Here is a 23,991-nt window from a genome sequence, read left to right as displayed (position 1 = left end):
GGTAAATAACAATAAGACAAAAGATGCAAAACAGAGAGAAGACAAATGAAAAACAAATAAATTGATAACAAAAAGGACATCACAGAAAATCAAGTTAATAAAAATGGGTCTTACGAATTGATTTAAGAGTTCCCTGATTCTGCAAGACTAATTTATCGGTTAAATATCTGTGTCATCTACATAGCAAAGAAAAGATGCGTTGTGACGTCGGTTGAGCTGACCGACTGGGAGCATGTTGAAGATCCATCGGTTGTCAGCGCATTCTCATGAACAGGTTTCGATGATATCGTACGAAAATCTATGCACACCAATTCATATGGTACCGTACGAAAATAGGCGACCACCGGCCGGTGACGTGACGCCGGCTACAGAGCTCCGTGAGATGTCGCTGAATCAGCGGCAGTTGGTGGTTCAGTTACCCGAGAATAGGTGGCTGTGAGCTGGTTACAGAGCACTGCGAGCTGCCGGTCTTTTCGGCGGACATTACAGTTAGGTTAAGGCGACAAAAGGTGAGCATCGTCAGGTGACGGCAGTTCAGTTTAGGCTCCAAAACATCTAGTTAAGTTTAGGAAAAAGATCGTGGTTTGGATTAAAACACTTCTGACGAACATTTCCCATTTCCTGGGTCCGCTCCACAGCGTTCTTAAACAGCGGCAGTCACTGTGGTGCATACAGCAAAAAATATGTGGAATACATACAAATTACAGTGCATTACTTTTGGTAGCTTTTGGTACAAATGGTTCATGAGAACAGCCTGCTGTTGTAATTGTGCGTTACATTGTAAAACTGTGTGCTATCCAACCAGAAATACATGTCCAGTTACTCTCAGTATGAATTATGAGGAAACCTAAAGAAATTTGTTTAGGAAGCGATTTGAGAGACGGTAAATATGGCACGACAAAATAGTTTAAAGCTATAGCAATGGTCTTTGAGAAGAATCAATGTACGGATGGATAGTAAAAAGAAATTGTAACTTTTGAAGTGACGTAACGAGCAAGTCAAAGTCATGGGATTTGTTTTATCATTTTACTTTGGTAACGGTAGGTCAGTTTGATCTCTTGACAATGTCCGAGCTACGTCTGGAAAGAACAGGAGCAGTAGCAGAAAATAAATCTCCACAGCCCATGACATTTGCCGTGTCGCCATTGCAGTGCGTAGACACTTAAGGGGCAATTTTGAGAGAAAAAAGTGCCGCTGCTCCAGTAATCCCCTGCCTGAGCGTCTGCTAATGTGCGTCGCCAGATCGCCGGATAACGAGGGACAGCGTTGTGTCTTTACTAATTGCAACCCTTTTCCCAGCCGCCACTTGCAACCTCAGCAGAGAGATAGAAAACGCTACTCATTATACATTTTAATGGGATTACTAGATGTGTGTAATAAGCTCTTGCTCTAATGAATTCTTTGAGATACCTAATCAAATGTGTTTATGTTGTTGGGGACATTTGCATGGCAGTATAAGACTGGCTTCATCTCAGAGGAGTGTAACCTGCAGCAGTACAAGGCAGGAACGCTACATAATATACTGTAGATTCCCCTTTTAATGCAATGGTACTTCAATGGGAGCATAAAAGGACTCCATTAAACATCCACCTGCCAACTGTTTACTCCATATTGACAGGAGAGATAAATGGCAGGTCTGACATCTGTTTGCATGCTCTGAGCCACTATTATTATACGGTGAAGCACGTTTCTTTGGTTCTAGTCATGTATTAAGGGTGCCGTCTCCTTAGCCCTTTTCATTCGCTCAGATGAAATGTGTGCTAATTGATAGAGCAACCCTAATTAAACTCACTCTCGACTGCATTAACTGTGGCTATCAGACTGGGGAAAATTAAAGTGTGCGCTGCACAGAATCCCTTGTTTGGATTTGTGCCTGTTGAGTGTTAACTATAATTGAATACTTGATTCTGATTGGTCAATCATAGCATTCTGCGCTCTGCTATTTCTGCACAACAGACCATTGCCATCAACGGAGTTCTGATCATACACTCTGGCGAGCCATTTTTAAATTAATAAAATAGTTTGTTTTCAACAAGCAAAGGGAACTCTAACAGCGCTAACGGCTACGTGGTAAACATGGCGTTAGTTAGCTCCACGGTTAGCTCATTCACAGTGACATTGACCTTTGACCGCCAAAACCTAATCTGTTCACAGATGTAAATCTCATGGCAATGTGCCTATTTGATTATAATTTGAATTATCATGTCTTTAAATGTATAACTCTGTCCTGAGCGTGGCAGAGAGGAAAGCTCATGAAGTGTCCACAATGGATAGGGTCAGGGACGGACTGGGGCTAAAAAACAGCCCTGGACTTTCTCCCAAATAGGCCCCTCATCCGACAATTCGCCCTAGCCGTGCGCGACAGACACTAGCCAGGATGTCCTGATACTATGCCACAATACTGTAGCCTATCAGACAAGGTATTCACAGCAAGTAACATCTCAAAACCAATGATGTTGATTGGGGTTGTGTTTATTAGCCATTTGCGGTTGGTACCATCTTTACAACTAAACACTCTGTGTAGAGACAGTTGTTTAGGCTTTTGCGGAGGGTGGTAAGTAAAAAATTGTTCCAGGCTGTGACTATCGGACTTGGGCCGTGTGAAATATAGTGATGTAGAGCATCCTGAGAAATCCTGGCACTTCCCTGCGCTCTTCCTGTCATCTTTTGTGCTGCAACTATCTTCAACCTGAATAAACAAATTATTTTAAAGATAGGTTATTAGCTATTATTGATATAATATGTGTTGCTTTGTGTTAAAGAATTAGCATTGAATAACCTATTTAATATTTTGTCAATGTCACATTACACTTTTGATTCATATTAAGGCTGTGAAATGATGAAAATGACTAGACCCTATCAATGCCCTATCAATCTGTGAAGCTTTCACAAACAACCACCAGGTCTTTGCCAGTTCCACAAAAGTAAACACAAATATGAAAGGAAAGGAAAAACTGCACTCTGATGGAAGACAGACAGAAAGTGCAAGCTAGGATTTTTGGTTAAACTTTTGGTTACATTTGGTGAATTATTTAGCCCCCTTCCCTGTTTGTTAGCACATTTAGAGTGGTACCAATGCATGCCTTATGTTTTCTCGTTAAATTCATACCATACTCTTCATCCTAGCAGCAAAAGTGAGCTCACTACAACCTCTCATATACAACCCGCGATTAATTTCTAATGCGTTTAATGTTTCAAATTAACCTAACAGAAATTATTAAAACACGTTAAGTTTGACAGCACTAAATGGCACGATCATTTTCATAATCATGATGCACACCCATGTTGATAGCTGACTATGCAATTCGCTATGATAGGGATAAAGGCAGCCTATTATAATGTGCCCTGCTCCTGGCACTCAGTACCTCTTGCTGATGTGAAATTAACTCTTCTGCCTGTCCCTCATCATGACCAGGCTGTGGATTGGTGACAGTCAGACTAGTAGGCCTACTCTTCTTCCTCAGTTTCTTTTACACGTAGCATATACAGTAAGTGATCATATTAGCGTCCCCTGCTGTTGACTGTTAATATCACTTTATTAGACTTTTTTTTTTGTGCCGATGACCGTCGGTTGGACGGCCGTTCTGGACTTTTCCCGAATGCACAGATTGTCAGTGGGTCCCTGGAAAGGGTTTATCCTCTGGGGAGCATTATTGTGCTCAGTATATCCAATGACAATCTGCTCATCATTTAAGAATGTTTTAGTGTCTAAAGTTGTAGTTTTTATCATTCCTTCATTGGAAGTCATTTAACTTTTGCGTTCATTTGCTAGTTTTATGGGTTGCTTGTGAAAAACAAGAATAGCCTCATTAACATTGTAAAGATCTCCTCTAAGATCATTGGAGTCCAGTTACCAAACCTGAGCTCCCTCTGGAAGAAACAGTCAGTCCAGAAAGCTAAGAGAATCATGGGTAATTCTGGCCTTGTTGTCTATTGCAAGTTGTCTTTAATGCCACCAAGGCAGCGCTATCTTGCCCCGCACTCCATGTAAAACCAACAGATACTTTTATTGCTTTATTCCTTCTGCCATTAGGCTTAATGCATAAAGCTTTGCATATACTTGCGCGCGACACCGTGCACAGGCCTCTGCAATACTCTCTCCGAAACACCAGAGGGCGTACAAACAAAGTAATCTGTGAATAAGCAAGAAGTAGTAGAGAAGAAGAGAGCGGAAGTAAAGTAAAGCAGGCTACCTGGTAACAGAAGTACACACATCCATGATAAACACTGATGTACCGCGAAACATTACAATTATCTACTCTAATTATTAACGTGACTGTTGTTTATCTCCAAATCGAAATGACTGTCTGCCTGTAACACTGTTAAAGCTATAGTGTGTAGTTTCTGTCTACCCCATGAGGAATCCTAAGTAATGATAACAACACTGTCGCCGCATCCACCTGATAGAAGCCTTCTGTGATCACGCACGAGCCCCCACCCCTCCTCCACACAGTTGCTAGTAACCAAGGAGGACACGGAGGATTAAAAAAAACATGGTGGACTCTTCAGAAGAGGAAATTATCTTCACTCGAACTTCTGCGCGCGAAAGTCGCCGGACGACACAATCTTCTGAACACTGCCATACTGAGAAATACAGAGAGAGTTGTATGGAGCTGATGGTCTTAATTAGCTTTGTATCAACTCATCTGGCAATGGCTTTAATGTAACGGATGTTCATTAACATAAAAAATTTACGCACTAACATTTTAAGAACACTCTTTCCATGAAGCCGTTTTTTTTTTTTTTTGCTTTGACAAAAGGATCTCTCATGTTTTTCCACACTTTCGCCGGAAATGTTTCTTCTTTTCCCAGTGTGGTGTCTCTCTCTGACAACATATTTAACGTTGTTTGACTCTCTGTGGTCTGGACGTGAAGAATCATACAGAGTTTGTAAAGGGCGAACCTGCTCCGCCAGTCTTTCCAATCTGAACTGGAAGCGCAACGTGCGCAGTGGGTGCATAGTTATGAAAATTCAGCGGTGCACGACCACGCGCCGCGACAGCTCGTGGAGACTTTGCGCTGGAAACGACAGATTAAACTAAACTCAGAGGCAGTTACACTTGCATTACAGTCAAATATAAAAGGCTACCTGCAGGAATGCTAACGCTGAACCGGTGGCTGCTTCCTTCTCCACCTGCTTTCAGGTCTTCCACGCCTCCTGTACATCACAGCACATCAACGTACACATTTACATATCCTGTAAACAAACGCCACTGGATTAATTCAGGTTGCCTGTTGATGTATTTGTTTATTTTTTCATCTCAAAGATGCACAGAATTTACTCGAGCATCCATAATGTGAGGGCATCTCATTAAACAGTATTCTACGTTAGCGTTACAGACAGCAGGATGCATGGCCACCGTGGCCCCCGAGAGCTCGCTGCATGTAGAGAAAACACATGCAAATAGACACAACACATTCACCAATTTGACGACAAGTGCAACATTTAGATAAGTGCTGCAAGAAGCTCACAACGAAAAACTGTATCCAGGGGACCCTAAAATAAACCTAATGCTGTGCATCCTCATACCCTTCCACGGCACAGCACAGCTTTGTGGCAATATGCTATCTGATTTTCTACAGTGTCTTTGTTTCACTTCTTTTTTTTTTTTACGTCACATTTAATTCATAGCGTATGCCAGCTCAGGTCTGTTTGCATGAACCAGCTCAGGCTGCTTCTGATGGAACCGTTGGCTTCACGGCCCTTTCACACCTATAGTTCGGTAGACTCGGCGCGATTCGGGGGGGGGTGAAGTTGCAACATTGTTGCATTTTTCATTTGGTTCGGTTTGCGTTCTTTTGTCAAACACCAAACATTCTAAACCAATGTCACACAGTCGATATATCAAATATCTGAGTGACCGACACTTCAGGTCTCCGAAATAATGGAGCAACACCAAATATAAACACTTGGGTTTTCTGGTTCTGATTTAGTGTTGCTAATAATTTAGAAGGTAAACAATGTGATCAGCTGACAGACAGCGAGTGAAGGAGGGAGAGATGTATGCTCATAAAAGGTTATGGATCTAAGTTATCATTCCTTAAACATATATAAGTCTGTAATTTGTGTGCAAGGTTGAAATTGCAGGCTAGGAAATGCACCGTTTTTGGTTCACTTCCTGTATTCGGATCGGATCGCATTCTCACCTAAAGTGAACCGAACTCTAGTTCACTTTGAAGAGAACAGAGACCCCCTGTTTTCAAGCGGACCAGATTTCGGTTATTTGATCCACACCAAAGTTCGAACCACCCCAAACCAACCGGAATATCTGACCAAACACTCCAGGGGTTGGTTAAAATGGACCAAACTGCTCAGGGTGTGAAAGCAACCTAAAACGTTAGTGGGTAGAATGCAAAGAAACGCCAGAATTTAAAGTAGAGGGAGACCTCTTCCTGCAGCTCTGCCTCCCCCCTCTTTGTCACACGGGCAATGCATCCTCAGATCAGTCAGTAGGAACACTCTCTCTCTCTGAAATGACCTGCGATTGGCCAAAGGCTCCCGTCACGGCTAAATTATCTAAAGCCTGAGAACAGAGCCCAGATGAGATGCAGAAGTTTCTTCAAGTACAATAGGCTGAAAAGATTATTATGGAAGCCCAAGGACACCAAAAATAAAAGTAGCTACCACAGTTTAACGGAGAAACGATACACTCTGTATATGATATGGCTTTCTCAGAATATATCAGGGCTCCGCAATCAAGGGTGATAATCACAGTGTTTAGAGAGAGATGTGATTAAATAAAGCTAACATATGGCTCCAGAATGGAGTTGTATAGCAGAGCCGAGAAACAAGTCTCCACGGTCCAAAGTTAATCTCAGCTTGGAGGAGTTGCGCAAGGCGAGAGCAGCACTTGAGAAGTTGAGCACAAAGCCAAGAACTGATTATCATTCCGGAAAGAGAATAAGCACATTATTCAAACAAAGCAGCAATGGAAATCATGCAAATTAATGCAAGCTTTTTTTTTCTGCTTCTTCTTTTTGCTCACGCTGGTTAAAAAAAACAATGATTAATAGACAAAAGTGTTTTTTTTGTTTTTTTTTCTCCTTTCTTTCCTCTGGTTAGAGTCCATGAGGATAAATGGCCTCCTCCTCCCTCTGCGCGACAACCGTACCAATTTTAAGGGAAAATAAACATCTGTGTTATGTTGGAGTATGAAAACACAATGATCATCCAAACAAAGTGAAAGCAAACTATCATGCGCAGCGACAGGCCTGAGTAACCTTCAGCAGCCATTGTTATTGTCTATCAGTTTTATGTGTGTGTGTGTGTATGTGCCTGTGTGTGTGTGTGTGTGTGCGTGTGCGTGCGTCTGTGTTTGTATGGTAAACAGCTGCTTATATAGCCTTTATATCAAGGTCAGGTTGACTTCAGCAAAAACAGCATCTGTTGCCAGGCAACAACAGGAGGCTTCAGGAAGTGCTCCGTTGAGCAGCGGATGTTTAAGTCCAGTCAGAGGGACACAGTGAGACAGGTATCGACTGTGAAAGACGAGAACTGTCAGGTACGCTGCGTTGTACACCAACACTGCATGTTCTCCATTTATTCACCCACACCGATGACGGAGAACGGACACACAGACACAGCAGAGGAAATATAAAAGCTCTGATGATATTAAGCCGTGACGCTGTGGTATTGAAAGCTGCATTAACCCTCGGAACCCTCAGCTGATTTTTCCCTCACTTTTCACTCCCTTTAGCTACAGGCTTATAGTCTCTACAACCGTAGCTAGGTATGCCACACGTTGTTACTGTGAATTCAAAGTCAAATGGCGATCAGGGCCTTCATTTATCTCTTCTGCAGAGAGAAGCAGGCATTTATTTAAAACAGGCTTAGAGACGTGACCTTACTTCCTATTGCACTTCTTTTACAACATTATATAAATACACTATACGAACCATGTCATAGGCATGACCGTGCTGCTTTGAATCTGTCATCCCTAAAAGAAATTCTGTGGTTTTATTTACTGATTATTCACACTCACATTCACCATTTCATGCTTGTTTAGTTTTTCCCAAAGCACTGCTGAGCTACGGTCAGTAAAAAAAAACCCAATAACACCACTATCAATAATGCAGAACAGATGCGACTGGAATTATTAGTGAATGAAAGCAGTATATCTGTCAAAGAGGAACACTCAGTAAACACACACAAAAGACTAAAGTCAGCCGAGGCTACTTGATAGGCTTTCAGCCCCTGAATGAAAAAATCAATAAAATAAAATAAACATGAAATCACTTGTTGCTGTTTTAAAGAGTAACTACACCCAAAATCTTGCCCTGCCAACGTGCTTCTTTCACACAGTGATCAGCTGTGACCATAGCCTATTGCATATTGTTAGACCCCCCCCGCCCCATACCCCAAATGATACATTTGCGCGTACCTGTGGACCAATTCTGACAGATTGGGGAGGGGGAGTGATAGTGGTCATGTAATATTGATTTATTTATAATTTATTATTATTATTATCATTATTATTATTATTATTATTGTGAAATTAGTGTTCATAAACGAGTAATGTATGGTCTTTCAACAATTTCAAGTGAATAATATAACAATTTACGGAAAATATTGTTAAAGCTTGTGTCATGTAATGCCCCCCCCCACTGGTTGTGAATGGTTGGTGCCCCTGGGCACTGGCCCAAGTGCCCTTATGGATAATCCGGGCCTGGGTGAAATGCTAAATGCATCTCAAAAACACATGGACACACTCCTGAAACAAGGTCAGTTGCGTGGGAGGAATTACTGTCAAAAACAAAGGCTATCAAACAATGATACAAACTCGAGAACAATCTGAAGCCCTGAAGTGGTCGTAGTCTCCTGTGACGTGCACTTTGGAATCATCCGCGCCTTTCTCACACACACACACAGCCTCCATGTGTACAGTGGAGCTTCACACTGCACCTGTTTCTCACAGACATTAAGTCACACACACACCAGCCACTCATAATACATTTACATTCTCTCCTCCCATACATGATGAACTTCTGGAAATGCATCAGCTCAAACAAGCACATTTTGGCCGCGCCACTTTTCTGTCATTTGCAAAAACTTGCTGTGACCCCAGAATAAATACTATCCCATTCATTAGGGCTTTAAAACAAAAACAAACAAAAAAAAACACTGCAAATCCATCCTGAGTATACGCCGCTTATCCCAAACTCAAGAAGCTTTTTTTAGTTCATTTGTACATCTAAAAATATATGGTCAAACCAGTCATCCCAAAAGAGAATTCCTTAGTACATTTGGTTTTGGAGTTTAAAGGTCCCACGGCATGAAAATGTCACTTTATGAGGTTTTTTAACATTAATATGCGTTCCCCCAGCCTACCTATGGTCCCCCAGTGGCTAGAAATGGTGATAGGTGTAAACCGAGCCCTGGGTATCCTGCTCTGCCTTTGAGAAAATGAAAGCTCAGATGGGCCGATCTGGAATCTTCTCCTTATGATGTCATAAGGAGCAAGGTTACCTCCCCTTTCTCTGCTTTGCCCGCCCAGAGAATTTGGCTCACCCATGAGAGAGAGAGAGACTTCAAATGAGCAAAGTGGCAGTTGGTCAAGGCCACACCCCCCCCCTCCACCTTGCCCCCCCCCCCTCTCTCCTCCTCAATAGCTACAGACACAGAAATGGCACATATTAAGGAAAGCTCATTGTATGATTGGCTCTAGTGGCTGTAATTCTGCACCAAGGCTGAATTTCGGGAAAGAGACTTCAGATACAGTATTAGGGGACCACTAAGGTCTATATAAAAGAGACTTCAGATACAGTATTAGGGGACCAGTAAGGTCTATATAAAAGAGACTTCAGATACAGTATTAGGGGACCACTAAGGTCTATATAAAAGAGACTTCAGATACAGTATTAGGGAACCACTAAGGCCTATATAACAGCATCCAAAGAGCAGCATGTCATAGGATTTTTAACAAAATAGCTTAAGTATACTCACATACATACATACATACATACACCAGTTATCAGTGGAAAATAAGTGCTGAGAGACTGATTTACGATGTGAAGAAAAAGGTCACTGCCACAACAGTGTGAGGGCTTCCTGTACAACAGTGACCATCTTGCTGTACTCCATCCTGCTTATTTGGCAGCTGCATACAGCTTAGACATTCAGCCGTTGGCATGAAGGGTTGATTTTTGAAATGTTTCTCAACCTTAGCTGAACCCGTTTTAGGGTCCCAAAGCTCTCATGCACATAGTACAAGTATGGCATATGTTCATACTGATTCTCAAACAGTAGCAAAGCTAAATACATTTTTTAAATTGGTCTTCCCTGTTTGTTTTTTTAGCTTTGTACAGTAAACAACAGCTGCTACTATACTATCTTGCTACACACTATCTCGCTGACTCAGTATACAGTAGATCCGGTGTCCATGTTGTAAACCTGCTTGTTTCTATGTCTATATACCTGTCTTTATGTTATCTGTTGATGTATTTGTCTGTGTGTATTGACATGTGCATGAAACAGACCCTCATGGGACAATACATATCTATCCATCTATCCATACTAAACACTCTCACAGAGATTAAAATCACATCACATCACGTTTGAACTTTTTTTTTTACTTTTCACTTTAAAAGTCAGGTGAAATATGCTTGGATGACGTTTTAAGAGCAAAAATGAATAAGTCTGCTCCAACATTAATGATGAAGCCCTTTAACCACTGAGTTAGAGTATATTTAAATGTGCAAAGCAAGATACATTAAAGTATTACATTTTGTGATTTAGAGGATCATTACACTATGTTAGGTGGCATAGATTAAGAGCTTAGTACATTTTTTTTAAGTTTTTAAAGATTTGAAGAACGGAAGAGGTTGGAGAGCTTCTCGGAACTTATATTAGTGATAAAAATGCGGTGCTCTTTGGTATGGGGCATGGACAAATCCAATAAACATCAAGGAAAAAGCCAAGGCACTCGTCTTTTACAAAAAATATATATAAAATGCCTTTAATGCATCTGGCAGATTCTATAAAGAATAAGATAAAAACCAACTTCAGCGCGTTTCGGCGTCCAGCCTTCATCACCTTCTTCAGGAAGTCCTGAAGAAAGCTGGACGCCGAAACGCGTTAAAATGCATTTTATATACATTTTTCGTAAAAGACGAGGGCCTCGGCTAGTTTCCTTGATGGCTATTGTTTTTAAGGGTTTGTTTGTTCCCTTTTAGTTTGTGTTCCACTATATATCCACATATATCCACATATTCCAGTCAGATATCACTCCATTACTCTTTGTGATATAGCGACTGTGACTGAATAGCAGCTAGTCTTGAGAGCTCCGGACTCTGAGGTTGAGAAAACATGAATTCATAAGAAGATTACATATCTTTCAACCATGACAAAAGGCTGCATAGGGATCATGGAGCGTTGTAGTCATGAGGATTAAATACTTGTTTTAAATGGATATGTGTTGCTGCTGGGGTTAATTTTTTAGCAAAAAAAACCCCACCAAAACATACATAACAGATAATGAAGATGTGAACTACTGTGTATTTCAGTCTCTGGGGTGACCTGAACAGAGCCATACTATTATACAATTCAAAAATAGATTCAAGAAAACAATACTTGATCAATATAGAAAGGAGAACTCAATATAGGAATTGAAATGTAATGTGGAAAGTGTATTGTTGTATTGTTTGTGGTTAGGGTTAGGGTTGTAAGTGTTGTATGACCTACAATGTTGTACGCTGTATGCATATCTATTCAATTCTTTTCTGTAATAATATGATATTGTAAAGTAGGGCCAGGACTATTGTATTTTCCAGACTATAAGTCGCACTTTTTTTCCTACTTTGGCTGGTCCTGCGACTTATAGTCAGGTGCGACTTATATATCAAAATATATATAATTTAACATGTTAATTCATACTGAAAACATTACCGTCTACAGCCGCGAGAGGGCGCTCTAGGCTTGTGACAACTAGAATGCTACTCCTAAAGACAACTGAGAAAGAAAAGAGATAAACTGCAGGTAGTAAAATATGCAGCCGAAAACGGTAATCGAGCAGCAGAAAGAAAGTTTGAAATGAGGGAGAAACTTGTGAGGGAGACTGGCGAAAAGGTGACTCTTACTGCAATGAAGAAAACAAAGAAAGCTAATCGGCTAATCGCGGGCTGAAAGCAAGATGGCCAGAGCTGGAGGAACGAGTCGGGAGGGGCTTGTCAACGGTGCAGTTACGTCTCCACGCCTTTTAATCCATCCATGCTCCACGCCCTGGTAGCTAGTTGTTCTGGGTGCTATTGTGTAGTTGACAGATGAAGAAAAAAAAATTATTCTAAATAAATGCGACTTATAGTCCGGTGCAACTTATATATGTTTTTTTCCTCTTCATGACGCATTTTTTGACTGATGCGACTTATACTCCGGAAAATACGGTATATAAGCATTATGCTCCTTCTGTAAATTATCCTTTTTTTTTTTGTTCTTTGGTAAAGTCTGACTGATTTCTCTACGTTTGTGTTTTTATCTATGTGTTTCTTTTTGTTCCGTTTTCTCTTTTACAACATACTGTTGATTGTTCGAGATGCCTAAAAAAAATATATCAAAATCGAATCGGCACGGTGACCACTCACGCCCAGGCTCAGACTGTCCGTCAGGTGTTAAAACACCGACACACACACTTCAACCCACCCCCTCCTAACAGTACTAAGCTGAGCAGGAACCCCTCTCACCTGGAAGTGATGAAAGGATACGTCCGGGCACCACAGGCTTCCGGTTGACCAGAGCGAAGGACAGCTCTGTCTGCAGGAACACGGCCGACGCCTTGATGAAATGCTGTCCAAAGCGCAGGGTCAACATGTCCCACTGAGTCTCAGGCCTGGAAAAGATGCAGAGACAGCAGGTGCTCAATAAGATCACACTGAACAGGGATAGGGTTCATCACACACACACATGCACGTACAGCTGGACGCCTTCACTGAACAACATGACTGACAGTTTTCATTTCCTTAGGATCTGATTTGGCTGAAGGGAATCCTTAGACATTACTAGGGGAATACAAGCAGAGCAAACACAGACTCGGGCTACATTTACAATGCTATGTTTTGGTTTAAAAGCGAATATCTTTTGCTACGTTTCCCCCTCTCATTCCCCCTGCTCCGGCGTTTCCGAGCCCCTGAACCGGAGACATTTGAAAACAACCGTTTTTGGTTTGGAATCAGCGGGGTTGTGTTGCAGTCTCAACGGCCGCAAACGGAGACCTTTGGCAACACCGACACTGACGCCAACGTTTCGCCGCCTGATCGGGTCTCACCGGTCATGACGTCTCGTTGTCTGAGACTAAGCTACTAGCGTTACCATGGCAAGTACAAGCAACGGGCAAAGTATACATGCTGCTTCCTGTTTACGCCCAGTATACGAGAATGTTAATGAGATATACGGTTTGGGCGTGTTAGTTTTAAATTGCGATTGGTTCTACTACTGGAGATAAAAAAAACAATTGTGTGCACGGAGATCGCTTTTGGCTCAAAACAAAACTCCACTTAAAAACCAAAACGTAGTAATGTAAATGTAGACATAGTCACAATATTTGATATCAAAGATTTAAAAGCAAGCCATGAAAATTCTAACCTTTAGAACACAACTATAAATAGCAAGTACTACCATGACAGGCACAGCGTGAATACAAAAAAATGTTACACAAAAAGGAGGCTATGATATGATCTTTCAAAAAGCTATGAGGAGATGGCCCTGCTCAATCTGACCTTCACTAATTCAAAAAATGCTTTCAAATGAATCAACTAATAATAACAAAAGACAAAGGGATAAGTAGTCCTGGCCTCACAGGTGTACCAAAGCTACCATGGGTGGACCAATTGTCAAAAGATGCTGAAAAAAAAGTAAAGTAAGTAAAGTAAAAATTAATTGTTGCAAAAAGAATGCTGTTTTTTTTAATCAAAATTCCAAGGCTTTTCTTCTTTTGAAATTCTGGGTACTTTTAAATCCTTCATATAAAAAATTCTGAGAAGAAAATATCCCTCTTTAGTTTCACAGATGTATTGCTTATTCGAGTTGGGAACATCATTTTGAACATACTGTAAGGCCGGCAACACACTGGCTGCGTGGCGCGAGCGTGTCAGCTGCGTGGCGTGTCCGTTTTTATATTCCGGCTCCCATGTTAACAGGTTAGAGCTTACACACTGCCTGCGTGACATGTGGACTTGAGCCGCGCCGAAAACGCGCGCCTGCTAGAAATAGAACCGACGCCTATTTTTCACACAGCACGCATCGTGTTGGAAGCGTTTCCAGGCAAAATAGAATAGGAAAAGATGTTACATGTCATTTTGACGCGAATACATACTAATAAATGACATGATGTTTGAAAGTCTCTAGGTTTTGATATAAATGCAGATATAGATGTAATTAAAAAACTAAATTGATTTTCTAATATTGCACCTGTCAATACAGAACGAAATATTCTGGAGCCTATTTTGCCGTCAATACTGCCGACGTCGTCTTTGCTGTAATCAAATCAGTATATATTTATGGCATTTCATTTTATCAATGGGAAACATACATGTGTACAGACAAGGCTAGCAGCAGCAGCAGCACCGCGTCAGACACGTTTCTGGTGTGTAAAGACAGAAAAATCCACGCAGCCGCCACGCGGCTGACACGCAACAGAAACGCCACGCTCACGCCACGCAGGCAGCGTGTAGCCGGCCTAAAGCAGTGCATTTAAGTATCCCCAAAAACTCCTGAAGGACCTGGGGAACAGTCACTTATCACTTGCGCCCAATGATACTTGTACTGGGCTATGAGTACCGGCATTTCTGACATTACTTTTTATTGCAAACCACTGCATCTCTGTGTAAGCACATAGCAGCCGAGGCAACGGTTATGTGTATGTTGCAGAAAAAGATTTGACAAGAGGTTTGTAAAAGAAGTGGGACAACAGACTTTTGCTCTGTGCACTCTGCTGACTCTGCTCCAGTGACACGCGAGCGCTCGCTCCAAAACACGTTCTTAACACTCTCTACTAATACTTCCTGTTCCACTTATGCAACAAGATGCTACTATTTTTATGTGACCTGTGTCTTAATGGGTTCATGTGTTCATATGAAAGGTAGCGTTACACACAACCTTATCACAGCTGGATATTTCATGACTGGAGAGTGAGAGCCTAAAACAACCTTTGAACGTACACACGTTCCACCAAAACAAGTTCCTTTCCCGAGGCTATTTTGCAGAGGCTCCGTGCGGAGCTTAGCGCCGCCCCAAGACGATTGTGATTGGTTTAAAGAAATGCCAATAAACCAGAGCACGTTTTTCTCCCCATCCCAGAATGCTGCGTGGACTAGCCAGACCTTCCTCCGCAGCGCTGTAGAGGAAGGTCTGGCTATTGCGAGACTATGTCGCACATAATTGTGGCTAATGAAAATGCTACATCGCTAACTTTGGAAAACCACTAGCCACAGTGGCTGGTGAGCAAAAAAAAGTGAATGTCAAGCCCTGAATGGGTGTAATCAAATGCACCGAAACACACATTCGAAGTGATATATTACCAAGATATACCTATGAATATAAATATATCCAAGACACACGCTATGATGATGTCATGCGACTGCTCAATCAGGGTACTGGCAGCTTTTCTGGTCACTTTCAGCCACTGGTTGACCCACATTTCTGAGCAATTACTAACTGACAAAAGCCACTGGTGTCATCGCTGTTAGAGGCGAGAAATGAGAAGTCAGTGTTCCCTCTACAAGTCTGATTGAATTTCTGCTTCGTGGAGGTCTTTATTAACTCAAGCAGTTCAAAATGGAAGCCTGAATGTGTGGCTAATGGTGCCTTATTTAAAAAGGTAAAAAGGCTCAGCATGAGAGCAGCTGAAGGGCACAGCAATACAATGTTATAAACCTCTCACTTCCTCCCACCTTGGCTTCAAAAGACAATTATCATTTTCTCAAACAGCCTTCAAGGTTTTGACAGCCTCGCGCGTTCCAGCTTTACGTTTTACCAAAATATGACCTATGATCTCGCTAACGAAAGCAATGATCGTAGAAAGGCAATAACAAGCAGGCATGACATATTGAATCCAGTGGATAGGTGAAGCTGGTGGTTTCCCTTTCCTTCTGCTGGTGATCAGAGTGAAGGTGGGAAAAAGACATCATTGTGCGCGACTGGTTTTCTCTCAGTGACACGCGGCTGCGGTGGAGAGATGAATCCATCTCATCGGACCACGTCCGAGAAAGAAAGATGGCGTCACGTCTGAAAAAACTCCTCCATCGACTGTCGCACGGTTGCCGTCCTGCTGAGGGAAGCGATTATTGCCACCGCGCAACGCACGGGCGAGTTGAACGCTCCCACAAACACATTCGGTTTCTGTCTCCGTTGTTTTACATAAAAATGAAAATCCTGACGACTGATAATACCAAAGGAAATCACGCGAAATCAAGATGGATTAGACACTAGGTCTCGTATATATTAAAAGCTTTCCCCTCAAATACTGAGCAATACCACACTGTAAAATACTCTGTTACAAGTAAAAGTCTTGCATTGAAAATGTTGCTTAAAGGGTAACTACTGTTTTTTATTTATTACATTTTTTTTTTAACCGTGGCCCCATTTCCACATGAATTTGTGTCTAATAGACTGATGTGACCGAAAATCTTTGAATTTGGTCCAGTATCGATCGAAACCGCAAAGACAGGCCGGTGCAAACCGAGCTGCAATGTAACCTAATGGGGCCTTATTTTTGCTACTGACAAGCTCAGATTGTTACTGAAAGTCTCTGACAACATTATCGATCTCAGGACGTGACTTTCTGTCCGAAGACAGCGGTGTGGAGAGTGGAACGCGAGACGAGAAAAAGGCGTTCCGGTAGTCTGTAGTTACGGAGCAGGCTACAGAAATTACAGGCTCCTGTTATAGAAAAGATTTTCAATGTAATTGTTCAATATTGAAATAATTTTGACAATGTGGATGAGGTCATTATAAGCCCAGAAACTTCCCGCACACAGAACAATGATAAGAAAAGAGAGAATCCAGGCAGAGGGCAGAGTCTCCGGAGACATACAGGCACCAACACACACTTCTAGTGGGTCATAGTGAAGATTGAGTGGGATTACTTTCGAATTATTAATTCTTTTAGGATAATACTGCATATTATACGTTTAATGGTAAACAGCAGGGTTTTCATATGTACTGATATTACTAATATATGCAGAATGAGAGGGCTTAAGTTCTCTTAACATATGCCAACGTTACTTTTTTTTAAATGCTAATGTTACTTGTGTGTGGGAGGGCTTTCTGGGCCTTTAAACCATGCTGCACATTGATTAATTAGGACACACACAGGTCATTTCTCACTACCTTCAGAAGCTAGCTTTGTGTAGTCTGGGTAAGCATTAGTACTGCTACCACACCTGCCGTTTCTCACTGGAATATGTCAGAATACTGGGTCATGTTGGCAAGCCAGAGCCGACAATTATCCATCAAAATGTAGAGATGTACCACAGTTTTGGAAATGCCAGGATGAGAGCCACATGCACATTTAATTTTAAAAAGCATTTCCACTGGTTTTCAAGTTGCTTTATATCATAATACTAGATATGTCCATTTATAATAGCCCTATGTAATCAAGACGCATATCCTTGGTTGTTGGTAAATGGGAAACCCGTTCTCTAGAACACACTTTATAGTGAAAGGGGACTTTAATGCTGATTAATGCATCCTAAATGTCGAGTATTTTGTAATACTTGTCACGCACCACAGACACAGACAGACGGGGCTCTTCATCTGGTTCAAATCCAATTCATATTTTATTAAAATTAATAAAAAATAATATTCTGATTTTGGGCTGCTTTTTTTCCCCGTTTTCTCACGATGCGCAATGTGTTCTAATAAGAGTTCACGATCCACCAAGCACAACAAATTACTTTGGTAGCCCTGAAACAAACACCAAATTCCCGGAGTGCATGCTGATGCAGGAAGGGAAAGGGCGTGTCTAGAGGGGGGGGGGGCCCGGGGTGGCACCTGCCCCACCTGAAATATGATTGCCCCCCCATGGTGCCACCCCAATCTATTGGACTAGAGTGCTGTCAATCTGACAAATGTGATGTCCATTGGATCAGAGTCCTGTCACTTTGCTGCCTGTTCTGCCAATCGCTGCCTTTCCATTTGGTAAATGGACATATACTTTAAACACAAATTGTATGGCAACTATGCAATTAGTTTTTGAGGCCAGTTTAAAACATTAGAAACATACTGAACTCACTGTTGAGCACTTGTTGCTCTAAGAAATCAATTACGTTTTGTACTTTATTTCTGTTCTGTTTCCTATTATCTGAAAACTGTGTACAGCAAGGTTTTCATTGGTAAAGTTTGAGGCAAGTTTATTGTAAAAAAAAAAATCTTCCCAGCCTTTGTCACATGACCAATCAATATTTCCACATATCCAATAGTTTGCCTTAAGAGACTATGGAAAATGTGTATTGTATTTCGATATACAATTTGTTGAAAAAAACAAACTAAATTAAATGAAATTAATAATGAATGTGATGCGTTTTATTTTGCATTGTGTTGTTCTATCCTATTCAATATTTCCAATATTTCTAAGCAGATTTTCTAGGCTGTATTCCGATGATAAAAAAAAACTAAACAACCTGGGCCCCCCCCCCCCTGACTGAGTATTGCTCCCCCCTGTGCCATCCCACTTAACAAATCCTGGATGGTTGGGGGGTTAGGGGTTTGGGGGGGTTGGAGGGTTGGGCATGATCATTTGGCACATTACCACAACCAATTTAATCTCACCTAACGACTGTGAGAGGATCCCGCTCCTTTATGATTTACTGTAATGGGGTTAAATGACGCCTACGCGATTCCACAACTCCCTGTTGGTGGGCTGCGTGGTCTGACCCAGGCAGAGGGGGAGGAAGAAGGGGGGGGAGCCAAAACTGGATGAATGGAAGGATTACACTGGGCATACTGGATTTTCCAGGCCCCCTACCAATGGATACTTTGTCATTTGGTGAATAAACAAGATTACTTTTAATTGCTACGATTATTATGCTAATTTATTCATTTAGGTATTTTAATGCATCTAATTTAGGCTTATTTGAAGGGCCTGAGAGACACTTGTGTAAGGCACAAGTGTACTGCTATATACACTATATATATATATATATATACAAGTTTAGATGAAGCGTTAGATTGGAAATTTACATTTTAAAAATTAATTTTAATAATTTTTTTAAACTATAAAAAATATATATAAAATATATTTATATGTTTACTTTTTCCTCGTACCGGGTCCCCTAGGAGCAAATGGGCCCTAGGCATGTGCCTAGAATGCCTATGCCTAGATCCAGGCCTAGGAACAGGAAGAGAAGGAAGGCTGGAGCCTGGAGATAATCCCAGCACTAGGGCTGGGTACTCAATCAATACGTTTTAGGCACCAACCGAATTGCCTCTAAAGTACCACTGAGTATCGTCATTCAACACCCAATTTCAATAACCTAAGGAGTAAATCTCATCAGAGTCAGTGAGCCAATAAGCATGCAGCATGCTTCTACCAAGATGTAATAATGTCTAAGTAATAAGGTCGTGGAGTAGGAGCTGAAAAATAAATAAAAACATGTTGTAGTTTCTTGTTGTTTTATAAAATTGGTGTAGGAAGTAGGAAGCGGCATGGTATCGGTATCGGTTAGTAAAATGAAGCCTCATGAAGCTTTGTGAACCATTTTTATTTTCGGAGACCACTAGATGGCGCTCTCTGTTCAACAAAGGGGCTCAGAAAATGAATAAAATGGTTGACAAAGCTTCATGAAGCTTCATTCCCCCCTCCCCCCCCAATTCTCTCCCTCTCCCTCTCCATTCTCCTACCTGAGCGGCTCATCCACCAGAGAGATGGAGAGAGGGAGCCATGGGTGGGTTTGGATTTGGTCCCAGAAGACTCATCCACACTCTCTTACCAGCTGTCTCTCCTGCATTAGCATTCCAAATGTACTCTGACAATTCCACAATTAAGAACTAGAATGCTGCAATTAGTTCACTGCGTGGAAAGATGACCCAATTAGTGTTTACTTTACACAGATTTTATCACCTCCAATTTGTAAATGCCAACAGCCTATTCAGCTCAACTGATTTCTTTCTTTTATTGGGAACGCTCCCAGCACAGGCCGTAACTCCCACTGAGGAGAGGTCGTGTAAATGCTTTAGTGATCTCAAGTGCAGTGAACGCTTCACAGTTTGTTGAAAACTAAATGAGGAAAGAGCCTGCCAGGGTAATTAGAAGGCATTACATCAACTTTTATGTTTAGATGTTGACCTATGGCATGCCACTTGCTGTGATGTTTGGCCAAGACTGTTTGTGTGGTTGATCAATTATTGATTACACTCCAAGGGGCTCCATAAAGGCAGTGGTGGAAGAAGTATTCAGAGCCTTTACTTAAAAGGTCCCATGGCATGAACACTTTATGAGTTTTTTTAACATTAATATGCATTCCCCCAGCCTGCCTATGGTCCCCCAGTGGCTAGAAATGGCAATAGGTGTAAACCGAGCCCTGGGTATCCTGCTCTGCCTTTGAGAAAATGAAAGCTCAGATGGGTCGATCTGGAATCTTCTCCTTATGAGGTCATAAGGAGCAAGGTTACCTCCACTTTCTCTGCTTTGCCCGCCCAGAGAATTTGGCCCACCCATGAGAGAGAGACATCATGGCTTTCAAACGAGCAAAGTGGCAGTTGGTCAAGGCCACACCCCCACCCTCCACCTTGCCCCCCCTCTCTCCTCCTCAATAGCTACAGACACAGAAATGGCACATCCTAAGTAAAGCTCATTGTGGGACTGGCTCTAGTGGCTGTAATTCTGCACCAAGGCTGAATTTCGGGAAAGAGACTTCAGATACAGTATTAGGGGACCACTAAGGTCTATATAAAAGCATCCAAAGAGCACCATGTCATGGGACCTTTAAGTAAAAGTACTAATACCACACTGTAAAGATACCCTGTTAAAAGTAAGTAAGTAAGTGACGTAAAAGTCCTGCATTGAAAATGTTACTTAGGTAAAAGTATGTAAGTATCGTCAAGAAAATGTACTGTACTTAGTACTTAGTATTGAAAGTAAAAGTCCTCACATTTTAGAAACTTGAAACGATCCAAACTGTTGTGTGTTTAATGGTCTAATCATTTCAGCTGGACTTGTAGGCCCTTATATTGTTGGCTAGTTTAATTCAACATCAGATTTTATAAACATGTGTTTTGTGTTCAGAAATCGTAATGTGTAAAGTAACTAGTAACTAAAGCTGTCAGATGAATGTAGTGGAGTGAAAAGTACAATAGTTCATAGTATATATATATATATATACACGTATATATAAATAATGAAACAAAACTGATTTAATTTCATGCAATGGACTATGCATCTGCCATTATCTTGCCTCTCGTCTGGGGCATTCTAGTGTTCCTACAGTGTGTCTGTCTGGTACCCCTTGAAGGGGCCCCCTGATCTTGGTTTTGCTCTGCTGTTTTAGTGGACTTCGTAATAAGTGTTTTGAATTAGCGCTGGCGGGAATAGTTTTTCAGGGATAGTTTGTTCTACTGTGCTACAGTGTAAAGGGCTAACGTACTGCAGAATGGAAAAACTAATCTGGTGCACAGAGGCGTTAAGGTAGAAAAGCTTTTTTTGCGAGAGTCGTGTGTGTGTTTTTTAAGAGTGATTGCCACTGGTTTGCCAGTATGAAGCTGCGGGATGAACTTCTAAAACTGGACGTTATTAACTTGTTTCTTTATTAAGATCCCTGTTGGCTTCTGTCTGTCTTAAACAGAAGCTACTCTTCCTGGGGTCTTGTCTTTAGTTTGTTTCAGGTAACTGAATCATTTATAATCAATGATGTTGCTGTTTACTGGATTACTGCCTTGCATGGCCTCGTTTTTTTTTTGTGTAAGCGGGCCCTGTGTGGTTATCCTGATTTCCGGGAATTTTATAAAGGTTGTCTCGGCATCAGCTACAGCCCCTCTCATTAATGTTAATGTAGTCTCGCTTTGCCAGACCTTCCTCCACAGCGCGGAGGAGGAAGGTGCGACGAGTCCACACATCATTCTGTGATGGGAGAAAAACGTGCTCTGGTTTATTGGCATTTCTTTAAACCAATCACAAGCAACAGAACGGAGCAACGGTGGCGCTGCAAAATAGCCTCAGGAAGGAACTTCTTTTGGTGGAACATGTGTACGTTCAAAAGTTGTTTTAGTTGTGCAACAGAAAATTCAGATTGGACAGATAGTCTAGCTAGCTGTCTGGATTTACCCTGCAGAGATCTGAGGAGCAGTTAACCATAGTCCTCAGAAATCCACCGGAGTTAGGAATGCTACTGTCACTTGGCTGCCTGTTCTGTCACATGACCAATTAATGGTTACATGATGAATATCCAAAATTCTGATACCATGGAACCAGCACTGGAAACATTTTTTTTTTGTTTTTAGGTGACGGACTAAGCCTATACAAAATGTTTATTGTCTTCGGATAAAACATTTTTTTTTTTTTTTTATTAAAACAAATGTGAATGTGATGTTTAATTTGACAGAATAACATTGTGTTGTTCTGTCATATCCAACATTTCCTATATTTCTAAGCAAATTTTCCCCCTCCACCCCACTGACTGATTATTGATCCCCCCTGTGCCACCCCACTTAAAAAAAATCCTCGAACCACCCCTGCCCACAGAACCCCACCAACAAGACCACCATCTTGACCAACACACACATACAATGTGACAATGAGCATGGCATTTGTTGTTGCTGGTTTTACACAGTAAAATCTTGTTTATTGATGAAGTCAGAACCGTGACCTCCTCCCTACCTGGACGAGTCAGTGCACATGCCTGCCTCTGAGCATCTGACATTTTCACCGACATCAGACAAGACCTGGCAAAGGCTCTCCACGACAAACATGACATTTGAAAAAGTATGTCCACTGGGTGGTAGAGATTTGGTCCAATCAAACTCCCTCGCCATCAAAACTCTTGAAACGTTGCTCTCAGCGAGCTCCAACAGCTGCAGTCCTTCTACCAGAATAGGACATTCTGACATCATTCATTCCCTCTCTATGGTCCTTCTTAACCTTCAGTAGCTGGTCAATGCAGTGCCTTTGCTCCTTTGACTTGACCCCTACCAAGCCTGGATTCCAACCAGCCCACACTATTTAACTTTGGACCAATTCATCTATTGACTATCGCACCGGGGCTTTGGTCAGATTGGAGCCAGGTGCTCAGCACCACTCCCAGCGTCATTGTGTGGAAGAAAGTGCAGAAAAAATGAAGATGCAGTACTTTCGTCTTTCAAAGAGAGACTTTGTGGGAGGCTATTTCCTGTAGTTCTTACATCAGCTGGGTGTTTGGCAGGTGTTTGACGGATGGAAATAGTTGTTATTCTCATCAAATGAATGCTGTTGCACAGACCTCCATCAAGACGGGCCATTTAGTCCGTCACTGTGTGACACACAAACTACAAAAACACACCAGTACTTGTAAACTGATAGAAATACTTAAGGTTCCACCATTTAGGACATACGAGAGAGAGGGACAAATAAGTGAAATACAAATATTAAAATACATATTCTCTCAAATAAAATCCAAATAAAAGGTTTAAAATTAAAATGAATAATGCTTCTGTCATATCTGTGCAATTCTCGCTCCTGCTTGTTGCAGCAGGAACAAAGCTATTTTTGCACTGCTTTCTTAGTTTCTTTTAACTGTTTCCGGTACAAATCAACATGTTTCAAGAATTGAAAGTAGTCATTTGTGTGATACTGGTTCAGTGATAGGCCGTAAAGCCGGTTCAAGGAACTTAACGAAACATGATGTATAGCATGGATTCATTTTCACAGGTTCTTCTTTTGTTTCCACTGTTCTCCGCCTGATTTTGGGAGGAGTTCTTGGAACTACAAGGACTAATCTGGGCACAGTTCGTGATGCGATACTAGATCCAGGTGCCCGGTACTTTCAGGTTTGCAGACAGCGCGGAGTGTTGTGAATGGTCAAGATGGAGCTGGA

General features: G+C 41.6%; 1 protein-coding gene across 1 annotated transcript in view; it reads right to left on the bottom strand.

The window, feature by feature from the left end:
• fhit (fragile histidine triad diadenosine triphosphatase) overlaps positions 1-23,991 on the bottom strand; it is a 423,256-nt gene that overhangs the window by 258,001 nt on the left and 141,264 nt on the right. Inside the window, exon 4 of the mRNA XM_039799117.1 lies at positions 12,697-12,821. Coding sequence (XP_039655051.1) covers positions 12,697-12,802 — 106 coding nt within the window. The 5' untranslated portion in view covers positions 12,803-12,821. The remainder of the gene's footprint in view (positions 1-12,696; positions 12,822-23,991) is intronic.

This window comes from Perca fluviatilis, chromosome 4, assembly GCF_010015445.1.
Source record: "Perca fluviatilis chromosome 4, GENO_Pfluv_1.0, whole genome shotgun sequence".
NCBI lineage: Eukaryota > Metazoa > Chordata > Actinopteri > Perciformes > Percidae > Perca > Perca fluviatilis.
Note: the sequence above shows the minus strand (reverse complement) of the source record. Positions and strands in the feature narration are given on the sequence as shown.